Here is a 13,406-nt window from a genome sequence, read left to right on the forward strand (position 1 = left end):
AGGTTGTTAAAAGTTCTTCAGTAGCTCTTTCTGTGTGTGCTACTTTAGTTTGTCCAATGAGTTCATTGTTTATAAGGGAGGGTCTATTGTGAGCTTCCAATGCATCATATTGACAACCTGGACAGAGGCTTTCCTTACACAAACCTGTGGGTTTACATCACTCTGGCATATTGTCGCCTTGTGTTAAATAAAGTGCATTTTTAACTAGGACAGAGTATTTTTCTCAAGACTCCGTCCTGAAGGGAAATCTTTACACATGTGATAAACAGCAGGCTTCACACGTGCTCTGATAAATGTGTTCTACTCCAGTCTGAAAAGCCATATTGAAATGCATTGGGCTTATGTTTTCCAAGCTGATAGCATCATAATATTCATATGAGTTTATGATGAAGAGTGTGAGTGCAGCCTGGATATGGCAGTGTGAATGGACCTTATAAAGCATTCAGACAGAGCCCAGATCCACACGGAGAGATGCACAAAACGGAGGGAGAGAAGGTTCAGTGCGTGATTGTGGAGCTGACTTTGATGGGGAAATTGCTCAGAAAACAGTTTATTTTTTAAACTCAACCAGCCCATTTTAGAAACCTGTACACCAGAATACACAGAGAAAATTAGTACACTTCACACATCAAATTTGACGTATTCTTTGTCAAAAGAACTTGAATCAAAATTGACAGAGAAGCGCTTAGCTGTAAAAACCTCAAAATTGACAGAAAAGCACTTAGCTGTAAAAACCTTATGAAGCGCATCAGAGACAAACATCTCTAAATACAGAAGTTTCTATATGACACATTCAGAGAGATCATAGGACATTCTACAATAAAGGACAAGTTCTAGACACAGTTAGACAATGATGAAGACAAAAAACAAAAGAAAAAATCTTTAGAAACAAAGAAAAAAACTTAAATGTGCAGTAATATACATTTTGAAGAGGAGCAACAAAAACATTCTTATCTCGATAGAGATTCATTTCATGATATGGAATAATCCCCGGAATGGGTCCATGGGGTCATACCCCATGGGGTCCATTCTGGGAGAGAATGGGCCCTTAAAACTCCTGCCATGGACACAGTCAATGGTTTTATTTGGAGAATACTTCTGGCTGCAGGAAGAAAACAAAATACAAAATAATGACATTAACTGCACCTAAAATCAATGACTGGAAGGACCTTATAATGGACATAAGAAAAATGTATCACATTCGGATTAAATTTTTTGTTTGTTGTGTTACTCTTGATGGCAGTTGAAGCCAACTGAAAAGGTGAATTTACCGTCACCTACTGTAGTTCAAAGTATGCTTTACTCAAAAAATAATCAGTTTTAAGAATAAAAATAACCAGTTTTTGATCTGCAGTTTGCCATGACACAAAACAAAAGATATATAAAAAAAATCAGCCTAACCTAAACCTAAAAATCTACTCAATGCATTGCCAGTGTGTAAAACAGCACATAGAGCATTGGCTCCAGATTCAGCAATATACAAAATGTGCACAGTGCAACACCATAGTATATTCAAGCATGAATACATTTAGAGCTGTACACACTGGATGGACAAAACAAACTTAAAAGGTTCATTTTTGTAATTTATTCAACTGAGACCATTTTTACAGAACTTAAATAAAGTCACATTTGTGAGTGGGTGTAATGTCCAATTTTTGTCATTCAAAATTTGATTTAAAGAAATTTTGCTTTTGGAATTCCTTGATCTTGTCGTTTTTTTCTAGATTTGTTGTCAAAGTTCTTCTTTGCTGTTTTATGGCGTCTTCAAAGTATGTGTTTTACTCTATACAGTGAAAAAAAAAGAGAAAAAGAGAATGAAAGCTAGAAAAAGATAAAGCGCTCCTCTACAATTTTCTCTATCTCTCAGAGTGGCGAAATGTTGGTGATGTGTGACATCATCGTCATGGCAACTGTACAGAATATGGCCATGCATTCTTCTTCTGTTTTTGGCGGTTGGTATGCAAGTGTTACATTACCGCCACTTACTGTAGTGGTACGTCTTAGACTTTATTCTTTAGATTACTCAGTCACTCGCAATAGCTTCTTGCCATTGCAGTGTGTAGTTCTCATTTTGTTATGTGATGTCCTTATGACTCATGTCCTCTAGACGTTGACTGTCTGCCTTGCATTTTGTTTTTGCGCCAGAGATGGTACCCGCAGCAGAGCTTGTGTCTGCAGAGGTCATCAGAGCTGGACCTTAATGACTGGGAACTGAGCTAGTTCTAATGGGATTGGACGTGTTTGAGCCAATCATAGCGGAGGAGATATAGCTGGCCTTCAGCTGATTGCCTTATACCTTTGGGCAGTTGACAGAAATAAACCATATTTTGCTATTTTACCTGGTTTAAACATGTCAAGCTGCAGTTGTGACACTCCTGAGCAAAGTGACGGTAACTATGTGGAAAAATGTGGACCCACCCTGCACTCCCTGTGATGTGTGATCATGAGGCATGTGGGAGGCCACACTTTCACAACTTTCAGTCCCTCCTGCTTAAAAGAACCAGCAGCTTTGATTCAATTCAATTACATTTATTTTGCCCAAAATCACAACAGCGGTTTTCTTGGAGGGAGACAGTGAAAAACGGATTAAAGAATGTTCATAGGGTCTTGGAAATGTCTCAGCATCCCGTGTCCTTTACAGAGTTTCATGAACCTAGACATTTAAAAAAGGAAAAGATAAAACTAGGCTTTTTCATGGGCCAATGTGGATGTTTTGGTAAAACTTACTAGCCATGTCTCGAAACCACTTTAAATCATAAAAATATTCGTCAGAATCCCCAAACACTTCTCACTTATCTATTGCAATTGTTTGATGACTTTGTCCTCCTCATAAACCTCCTTCTGCAGAGTCTGGCCCCTCGCTCTTTGTCCAACTTCTACAGGTACAATTTCATCATCTGTTTGTGTCTGCCCATGTAGTTTTCACCCACCCTTCCTTCCCTCATGTTGAGGGAGGGGTTGATCATGCAGGACTCGTAGGTGGGCACCATGTACTTGATATTGATGAAGGCCTCCTCTCCCCCCAGCACTCCAGTACCTCCAGTCTCCTGGATCAGTTCTCCCACGTTCTGCCCCTTCTGCTGGCTGTAGTCAATCCCGTCCCCAGAGTTTATCTTGAAGACGTTCAAAATGGCCAGGATCTGTCTGTAATACGACGAATTGGGATGATGAGCTGAAGGATCACGGGTTTAATCTTGGGACCTCCGTGCTCCAACATGTCATGGATCCCCTGCTGTGCAGTCTTGCATGCTGTCTTGCAAAGCCCATCGTTAAACGAATGCTTTAATTTAGCAGATACAAATTATATAATAGATTATTAATTGACATGATGAAGCAAGTAAGAATTGGTGAAACAAGTTAAAAAATACAACTTTGTGGGTCCTCCAGAGTCAGAAACTTGTTGAGTTTGAACTCAAAGTCAATGGGTTGTGCACTCAAAGGCTTGTAATCCCCCTGCATGGTTGAAATGAGATAGGGAATAAGAGCACAATTCTCTTCAAACAAAGCCAACTTCTTCTTGTACTTCTGTCGTACGTAGTCTGTGGTCCTTGGGTTGAATACTTTCAGATGGTACGCCACATATAGGAGAGCAGACTTTTGTGCACTGATAAATGGATACTTTGGTTTAAGAGACCCTACATCAGTCACAGCCTTGATGACCGATACAGATACCCCCTGTTCCAAATATCCTAAAGTTGGTAAGGAGCTGATGGGAACAGGTTCACACAGAGGAGGAATCTTATCTGGAAGCCTTTGGTCCCAGTACATTTCAGGAGTCTGTAAAAACATTTCCTGTTTCTGCTTGGTCTCAAAGACATAGATCCGTTCACGATATTCAATGGCGTATTCCATGTTTCCACGAATTAAAGCTTCATACCTTTGTTTTCCATCATAATAGGTGACAGGGCAGAAGCCCCTCAATCCTAAATGTTGTGGGAACTTGTTTTTCACTTGTGTCTCATTCAATTTTTTAGGCAGAAGGTGTGGAGGTGGTAGTGTATGAGAACAGTCCAGAGCTGCAAAATTCTCTGGGTTTACTAGGAACAATTTCAAATGCTTTTCTCCACACATTATGTAGTAGTAGCCTCTGTATTCTGCAGCATGACAAGTCAAGTCTGGCGTTTCAGAGCAGTCCACTAGGCTCCCTTGGACCAGACAGACTGGACAGTAATAACCAAACCTTCCAATCTGACGCTGCAGCTCCTTTGGGGTGATGCACATCCTGTTAATGCTGGCTGCTTGCCCATTGTTTGTCCTCTGCATGTAGCTGTGAATATTTTTCACACTTTTGCTGACTTCCTCTAAAATGTTTCTGTAGATCCACCATTTGCTTTGTAACCCATCCAGTTGTCTCCAGTTATTGTGCTGTTGCTGGAAATATTTTCTTACTAACTCAACTTCTTGTTTGAAACAGGAGTTACGGATTTGGAGAATCTCAGCACTGTTGTGCTTCACATATGGTTGGTTGGGCTTCATCTTGTCAGTGAGGCCTCTTTTCAAAATCTCTACTGTATCCAACTTAAGCTGTACAACAACCATAGGAATGATGCACCGAGATGCCATTAGTTCTACTTGCTTAATTGTCATTGGAAATCCATCCAAGACATACCCTTGATAATTATGGAGGGAGCACATCAGCACAGTTTCTAAAACTTGAATAGCCAATTCATCAGGTACAACATGACCTTGATTGAGATGTTTTTTTATTTGAACAGCGAGGCTTGTGTGCTCATGTGCTTTCAGCATGATACGAAGAACACTGCCGATTGAAAGTCCAACCAAACCATACTTTTTGGTGAACATCTCTGCAACTGTAGTTTTACCTGATTTTGGAGGTCCAATGACAGCTAATCGAATAGGAAGAGATGGGGTGGGCTTGGGCTGGCGTATATATTTTAAGGGGTTCAGCATAAATTTGTTGCGGTTCTCTTTAGATTCAAAGAAGTAGATAAAACGGTTGAAGATCAAGGGATATGAATTATCAAAAGGCCACAGGGAAGGATGTATTACATCTCTCTCATTATACAGCTGAATTGGATCCCACAACTTGAAAGCACTGTAATATTTGTAAGAAGAAGACAGTAGTTTCTGAGCTTGGGGACATGAAATTGGTTGACATTTTAGAAAGAGTGACTCTCTATTTGTTAGAAATGGCTGTACATGGTTAAGTAGCTGACGCCGCACTTTTTTGAGTTTGCCTCCTGCATCGACAGTCATTGTTGTTATATTTTGCTCACCCAGCAGTACCATCATAACACTAATGTTGTTTTCATCTTTTTCAAATTGAGTGGTTATGTCCACCTGTAGGCGTTCACTGGCCTCTTCCTCTGTCTCTTCATTGTCAAAGTCGTCACTTTGCTCCTCTGCAGGGAACTCTTCTTCCAGGAAAGCCTCAATGTCTTCCTCAAGGTACTTTTCCTCATCCTCCTCATATCCATCCTCCTCCTCATTTTGACCTTTCACCTTTGTATTTGGCAGCATTTCTGCCCTTAGCTCAGCTCTTCTTGCTGCAATGCTCTCCTCACGATTTTTCTGACGAAGTTCCCGCAGTAGATTCACTTGAGCTTGCCGATGCTTGCAGCGTTCTCTCCAGTTCTCAAGGTGTTTTGGCAACAGACGTGTTTGTATCTCACTGTCTTCCACGCTCAGTGTTACCACAACATCAGGGAAGAGACGTTGCTCTATCAGGTAGTCCATTTCATCAGGTTTGGAGAGAAAACCCTCCAAAATAAACCCAGTAGACATATATGGATCCTGTTTCCAATAAGGAAAAAGGACCATATCCATTATATGTGGACTAAGTAGTTCTCCGTCAGACAGGTAAGCAACGATTTCCTTTTCATCATCTGTCAATTCCACCTCCTCTTCCACTTCACTATCTGCCTCTCCCCTGGCTTCTTTGATCAGTGCATCCAAGTTTTCAGCTGGTTCTTCAGAAGTCTCCTCTTCAGAATAGGCTACTGCCTTTTTGGTCTTTTCCATGATGAGCATCTGTAGCTTCTCTCTGAAATCAATATAAAATAGGCCAAGCTGCTGAGCCAACCACTTCCCACTAGTGGTCTTTCCTGATCCTCGAGATCCAAGCAGAAGGATCCTTAGGGCAGGAGGCTTCAATAGATCAGTCTGTGCCACATACTGTTCAGGATTTTGGATGAAAAGGTCTCTGGCCTCAGGACTGGACATGTAGTAGATTCTCTCCCTGTACTTGACTGCATTTTCATCATCACAGGGGAAAAGGACATTGCTGTTTTTTAAAGTCACAGGGCAGAAGTGATAAGTGTCACCAAATAATCTGACTGAGGTTTTCTCTTCACCCTCCTCCTCTGCCTCCTCCTCATTGTCATCTTCCTCTTCTCTCCGAAACTCCACCATGATATCGATCTCTTCATCCAAGTCTGCCTCTGTCAACTCTTTGGCCACATATTTGAATGGCTTTTTCATCTCAGAGACCACCTCCTCAAGTAGTTCTTCTGGCTTCTTTTCGCCTATCTCCAGAATCAGGTAGTGGACGTTTGAAATAACCTGCATCTTTTTCCAGTCATCCTTAAACTGTTGTAGATTCTTTTTATGCACACTCATCTCAGGCCCATCTGGATAACTAGGCTCCGAGTGATCGGGGATGTCTGGCTTCTCTGGATTTGCCTCAGTTTCTTTTCCCTTCTGCAACAGTTCTGGCTGTAGTCTGGTCGTCGCAGCTTCATCCACACTATCTTTATTCTTCTCAAATAGTCTTTTCAGCAACATCTTTGCTTCACTGTCTTCAAGGCAAAACAGGGCGTCGGGCGAGATTCCAGCTTGATGTAGTGCTTCCATTTCTGAAACATTTCTAGGAAAGTTGTCCATTACCCAGCCACCCCGAAAATCTGCACCAGTGTCAATCTGTTCAAGCTCCCTTATGCGTTTCTCTAGTACCAGTATGTACTTGTCACGTTGTGATAAAATTGCCCGCTTGGCTTTTTCAAGGGCAGCATGCACCAAAGCCTGTACTTCTGGGTGATTGTCTGTCACTTGAATGTGTTGGGCTTCATCTGCAACTTTTCCATCATCTGTAGATAACCTAGAATGTATTTTTTCAGTTGCTGAAGCTATAGTTTCCTGTTTGATTCTCTCTAGCCTCTCCAGTTCAGCTTGCTTGAGCGATGTCTGTACCAATGTGTCTACGTCTAACACTTGTGTATTATAATGTTTGGCCACAAGATTACACAGAGTGCTCTTCCCTGATAGAGAGGGACCAATGATGCAAACTCGGCAGGGACGTATTGGCATTGGAGGAACTAAATATCTTCTGGGATTTACAGTAAACTTCTCATAGGCCTCTGCATTGGAAAGGATGTACATTTTGTCCTGAAAACCCACACAAAAATTTGGCATGCCAGGAACAATCTTGCCCTCTTTAAGAGCAACAGGACAGGCTCTTCCCCAGCGACTCCCTCTCCATCTGAAACCTGGCGCCACGACATTTGAGGAGGACATCATTCTCATAAGGTATTCTGTATCAGTGTACTCTGGCAGAACATCGTCTTCATTGCTCAAAAGGACAGGACATGCTGGACGTTGAATTGCTATACGCCCAAGATGAGATATTACACACAAATACAGTTCATTAGGTTTGTCATTTCCATCCAGCTCCAGTACATTTAGAGGATCATGTTGAGTGATGTAGTCCTCCAAAGGTTTAAGCATAAATTCTTCGTAGATGTTAATTCTATGGTCGACGTTTTCTTTTAGATATTCTGGCCTCCACACCATCTGAGCGATCATCTCTTGTTTAATATCCTCTTCCACCATCTCCTCTTCTTCTTCATCTTCTTCCTCTTCCTCGTTATCCTCATTTTCCTTCTTTTGGGTGGCAATAATGTCCTTCTTCCACTCATCCCTTCGGTAAAACTGACCTGTCTCTGGGTACTGCCTCAGACCTGAAAGCCTCTTGGCCAAATCAATATCAGAACACTTAATATGTATGATCAAATCAGGTGGTAATTTAAGTTTCCTTATAAACTCAATTTGTTCCTTAATCTTCAAACAATGCTCAGTCATGAAGGGAAAACTGCTCAGAACATAACCATAGTGCTCTACTTCAGGTGAGTTAAGTTTTTCAAGAATTAGCTGGAACACAATTTCGTCTGGTATAATTTTTCCATCATTAAGTATTTCCAGGAGTTCTAAACTAGGTTTGGTTTTATGTGTGATGTGATAATTGAGGATATCAGTGTCATCTACCAGGATGCATTTCCAGGAATCTGCTATTTTCTTTGCCAAAGTTGATTTGCCAATGCCCGGTCTACCAACTATGATAAAGCAAACTGGTTTAGCAGAAAGATTATTCCTTTCCGCTTCATCTTCAATTAAAATATCTACAAGCATGTTGCATTCAGACATGTTTAACAAATGGATAAGAGTGACCTATTGTTGTTGCAGCCAACTGAAAAGGTGCTTTTACTGCCACCTACTGTCGTTGTACGTCTTCTGTAGTTGTAAATCTTTTAAGTATGTGTTTTACGCTATACTGTTAAAAAGAGGGAACGAAAGAGAGAAAGAGAAAGAGCAGCTCGTCTCGACTGAATTGGACTAGACTGAACTGGACTGGACTGAACTGGACTGGACTGGACTTGACTGATCTCCAAGAGTAATCTATGCTCCCTCCCTCAAATTACAAAACAATCTGTCCCATGTTGTTGCTGTTGTTGTTGCTTTTGTTGTTGTTACTTTTAATCGTGGCTGGCACCCAACTGCAATGGTGCATTTACCGCTGCTGTTGTTGTTGTTGCTTTGGTGTTTCATGGCGGTTGGTATCAAAGTGTTACATTACTGCCACCTAATGTAGTTGTACATCTTTATATATTCTTTAGATCTTCTTCTTCTTCTTTTGTGTTTTATGGCGGTTGGTATCCAAGTGTTACATTACCGCCACCTACTGTAGTTGTACGTCTTTATTTCTTCTTCTTCTTCTTCTTCTTCTTCTTCTTCTTCTTCTTCTTCTTCTTCTTCTTCTTCTTCTTCTTCTTCTTCTTCTTCTTCTTCTTCTTCTTCTTCTTCTTCTTCTTCTTCTTCTTCTTCTTCTTCTTCTTCTTCTTCTTCTTCTTCTTCTTCTTCTTCTTCTTCTTCTTCTTCTTCTTCTTTTGTGTTTTATGAGGACTGGTATCCAAGTGTTACATTATCGCCAAGACTTTATTCCTCAGACTATTCCACCAAATAAAGACAGACTCAGACTGGAGTGTGCAGTCTCTGAGTAAAGTCTTGGTGAACACCACGTCTTTGTGAACTCCAAGACTTTACAAGCTTTTTCTTCTTCTTCTTTGGTATTTTATGGCGATTGGTATCCAAGTGTTACATTGCCGCCAGACTTGTTGTTGTTGTTGTTGTTGTTGTTTTATGGCGGTTGGCATCCGAGTGTTGCATTACCGCCAGACTTTATTCCTTAGACTTTATTCCAGCTGAGACTCAACAAAACTTCACAGTGTGTAGTACTATATGACATCATTGTTCTAATGATGATCTCATCGTTCTTCTTCTTCTTTGGTGTTTTATTGCCGTTACATATACCAACCGCCATGACCTGCAAAGCGGGCGTGGAAGGCCGGCTGGAATAAAGTCTAAGGAAAAAGTCAGTCGGTAATGTAACACTTGGATACCAACCGCCATAAAACAACAACAACATAAATTGCAAAGGTGCATTTACCGCCGAGGGCGCTAGCCTTTTTTATTTCTCTTTCTCTCTCTCTCTCCTTCTCTACCTTTTGTCCTTCACGCTCTCTCTCTATTTATTTTATTTTGCTTTATTTATTGACAGTGTGGCATGGAGAAAGTGCTTTGAAGACGTACAACTACAGAAGACATACAACTACAGTAGGTGGTGGTAATATAACACTTGTATATCAACCACCATCAAACATCAAAGAAGAAGAAGAAGGTATAAAATCTAAAGAATAACGTCTAAAATCTAAAGAATAAAGTCTAAAATCTAAAGAATAAAGTCTAAAATCTAAAGATAAAGCCAAAAGAATAAAGTCTTAGACGTACATCTACAGTAGGTGGTGATAAGCGAGTCTGCGGCTGAGACTAACTTGAAGACGCTTGATGTGGAGCAAGCCCAGGCCTTGCGCATCTGCTGTAGGGCTTTTAGGACCTCCCCTGTCTCGGCGCTGCAGATTGAGTTAAGGTTGAGTGAATGTGCAAGGTCATACAAGCTCATTGGGGGAATTGCCGTTACAGCTCCGGAGGCTAGAACTTCTGTTGGCTTACTGGGTGAATGTGCAAGGTCATACAAGCTCGCACCCGGTAAGGGACTTTCTCAGGGATGATGGGGGACAGAACGAAGCTGACAGTATGGTTTTTAGCCGGATAGGAAATGCGAAAGCGCGGCTTGCTGGGGTTGGTGATCTACGTGTGAGCCCTTCGATCTGGGAAATCGTAGTGTTGGTCCTTGCAGATCCATGGGCAGGAACGCGAGGGAGGAAAGGGCGTTTGCCCGCATGAGGATTGGACGTACTGGACTCAATTGGTCACTGAGTAGGATAGGCAAACATCCAACCGGCCTATGTGGTCACTGTCGGGTGCCAGAGACTGTCGAGCATGTGCTTATTCGCTGTGCGGCCTATGAAAGAGAAAGGACCGGGTTGGCCTTGTGGTTTCGGAATAATGGGCGGGAGTTCAATCTGCGGAACGTTCTTGCAATCTAGTCACAGGGTTTGTGTGAGGCTCTGGTTGCTTACTTATATAACACAGGGTTGGGTAAACGTTTATAGAGTTGGGGTGTGTTGGAGACTGAGCCGAGGATGAGGGGCAAGAGGATGTTTTAACGCGCTTTGAACTCATGGGCTTTGAAACACCAAAGTAATTGAAGAAGAACTTCTAAAGGATACAACAACAAAGCATCTCATGACCTCATGGGCTTTGTAACACCAAAGCAATAGATAAGAGATGGCGGAGGAGAGTGGATTGGTGGTCGAAGACGTTCTGGACGGCGTGGAGGAGCAGCCTTTTCTGGCTGCACGTGCCCGGAAACGTAAAAAGTCCCTTAGCTCGTCCGAGGGTTCTGGGAATGAGCAGCAGGATGAGGCTGAAGCTATTGATATCCGGGGTGAGAGCAGAGACTGTAAGGTGATCATAAAGCTTGCACAGGATAGTGCATCCTTTAAGGAGTGGAATTCAGTGGCATTGTCAAAGAGCCTAACTGTAGCTGTGGGAGTGATCAAGAGTGCGAGTGTCCTTAGAGATGGCTCGCTGCTGGTCGTGTGCAAGGACGCGGCTCAGCAACGGAAGGCGATTGGAACTAAACGTCTGGGTGGAAAGGACATTCTTGTGTCTGATGCTGAAAGAAACACGGTCAGAGGAGTTATCGTAGGTGTCCCTACGGCGACGTCTGTGGTTGAAGTTAAGGAGAATTTGACTGGAGCTACGGTGGTGGACGCTAGGCGGTTGAAGGTGACCCGGTCTGGGGTAAGATGTGACAGCTTGTCGGTAATGGTAACACTTGAAGGGAGGTGCCTGCCTAGTAAGGCGTTCATTGGGTTCATGTGCCATGACGTTAGGCCATATGTTCCACCGCCCCTGCGTTGCTTTAAGTGCCAGCGCTTTGGGCATATTGCAGCGGTCTGTAGAGGGAGGCAAAGATGTGGTAAATGTGCAGGAGATCACGAGTATGGGAAGTGTGACGTGGGAGCAAAACTGAAGTGCTGTAACTGTGGGGAAGGACATAGCTCTGCCTACGGGGGATGCAGGTTTAGCAAAAGAGCTGCTGAGGTGCATAAAATGGGGGTCTCTCGGGGTGTATCCTATGCGGATGCAGTCGAGAGGGTTTCAGGTGATGAGTTTGGAGTAAATACAGAGAGTGGAGCCAGCGCTGCTCCCAGCCAGGGCGAAATGAGAAGGGCCAGCGTGGCTCCCAAGAAGTGTGAGGGTTTCAGGAGTGGAGGTCCCGGGTGTGCAGGTTCCAGAATTGATGGGAATGCCCTGGTTGTGGATAGAGAGGATTTTGTGCTCTTTATGGTGGATGTTGGGGACTGTGCTGCTCAGACTCAAGGTAGAACTGAAGGGATCAGGATCATTGCTGAGGCTGCGGGGAGATTCCTTGGAACAGGGGAGCTTGATTGGGCAGATATGGAAGACGGGCTAGAGGCGCTGAATGGGAGTCGGAGTGATGGGGGTCTGCTTTTGGGGAGTCGGAGTGATCGGAGTGGCGGGATGGGGATGGGGGTGGTCTCCTGTCCTCGCCCAGTCTCGTAGACGCACGGCTACCAAGCAACGACATCAGTGGCAATATTAAAGCCTATATAATGAAGCCTAAAGAATAAAGCTGTACGGTGGAAGCACCGAACGTCAAAGAAGGAGAGGAAGATGAAGAAGAGTCTCCCTGGAATAAAGCCGGTTGTTGTTGTTGTTGTTGTTTTATGGCGGTTGGCATCCGAGTGTTGCATTACCGCCAGACTTTATTCCTCAGACTTTTTGTAGTTGTTGTTGTTGTTGTTTGGTCTCTGAAACAACAACAACTATTCTAGTCACAAAGACATATCATGACCTCATGGGCTTTGTAACACCAAAGCAATGGAAGGAGTATTTTTACGGACTACGACAGAGTCTGAGGACAAAGCACTGGAAGTCAAGGCACTGGAAGAAGAACTTTTAGGACTACGACAAAGTCTAAGGAATAAAGTCTGGCGGTAATGCAACACTCGGATGTCAACCGCCATAAAACAACAACAACAACAACAACAACAACCAAAGCAATGGAAGAAGAGTCCGGACGAGTCAAAACAGTAAACGTTTATCCAGCCCTGTGCTATATAAGTAAGCTCAACACCCGGTCTGGAGAGACGGGAGATGGCGGAGGAGAGTGGATCGGGGATGGAAGACATTCTGGACGGCGTGGAGGAGCAGCCTTTTCTGCCTGCACGTGCCCGGAAACGTAAAAAGTCCCTTAGCTCGTCCGAGGGTTCTGGGAATGAGCAGCAGGATGAGGCTGAAGCTATTGATATCCGGGGTGAGAGCAGAGACTGTAAGGTGATCATAAAGCTTGCACAGGATAGTGCATCCTTTAAGGAGTGGAATTCAGTGGCATTGTCAAAGAGCCTAACTGTAGCTGTGGGAGTGATCAAGAGTGCGAGTGTCCTTAGAGATGGCTCGCTGCTGGTCGTGTGCAAGGACGCGGCTCAGCAACGGAAGGCGATTGGAACTAAACGTCTGGGTGGAAAGGACATTCTTGTGTCTGATGCTGAAAGAAACACGGTCAGAGGAGTTATCGTAGGTGTCCCTACGGCGACGTCTGTGGATGAAGTTAAGGAGAATTTGACTGGAGTTACGGTGGTGGACGCTAGGCGTTTGAAGGTGACCCGGTTTGGGGTAAGATGTGACAGCTTGTCGGTAATGGTAACACTTGAAGGGAGGTGCCTGCCTAGTAAGGTGTTCAT

The 13,406-nt window shown here is 43.3% G+C and overlaps 2 protein-coding genes across 2 annotated transcripts; both read right to left on the bottom strand.

Annotated features, from left to right (window-relative positions):
* Nucleotides 1–2,876: 2,876 nt before the first annotated feature.
* Nucleotides 2,877–3,247, bottom strand: LOC140366222 (parkin coregulated gene protein-like; the record flags this gene model as incomplete). The annotated part of the gene is made up of 2 exons (XM_072452890.1): nt 2,877–3,113; nt 3,161–3,247. Coding segments are annotated over 2 exons (324 nt in total), but the record flags the coding sequence as incomplete, so codon positions are not given.
* Nucleotides 3,248–3,340: 93 nt separating this feature from the next.
* On the bottom strand, nt 3,341–8,401 carry LOC140365371 (adenylate kinase 9-like). Its single transcript, XM_072451757.1, has one exon. The coding sequence runs from the start codon at nt 8,377–8,379 to the stop codon at nt 3,358–3,360; it is 5,022 nt and encodes a 1,673-aa protein (XP_072307858.1). The 5' UTR covers nt 8,380–8,401; the 3' UTR covers nt 3,341–3,357.
* Between the last annotated feature and the right edge of the window lie 5,005 nt (nt 8,402–13,406).

The sequence above is a fragment of the Eucyclogobius newberryi genome, unplaced genomic scaffold (assembly GCF_026437365.1).
Source record: "Eucyclogobius newberryi isolate DKJ021-1_F unplaced genomic scaffold, fEucNew1.0.hap1 SCAF_19, whole genome shotgun sequence".
NCBI classification, from domain to species: domain Eukaryota; kingdom Metazoa; phylum Chordata; class Actinopteri; order Gobiiformes; family Gobiidae; genus Eucyclogobius; species Eucyclogobius newberryi.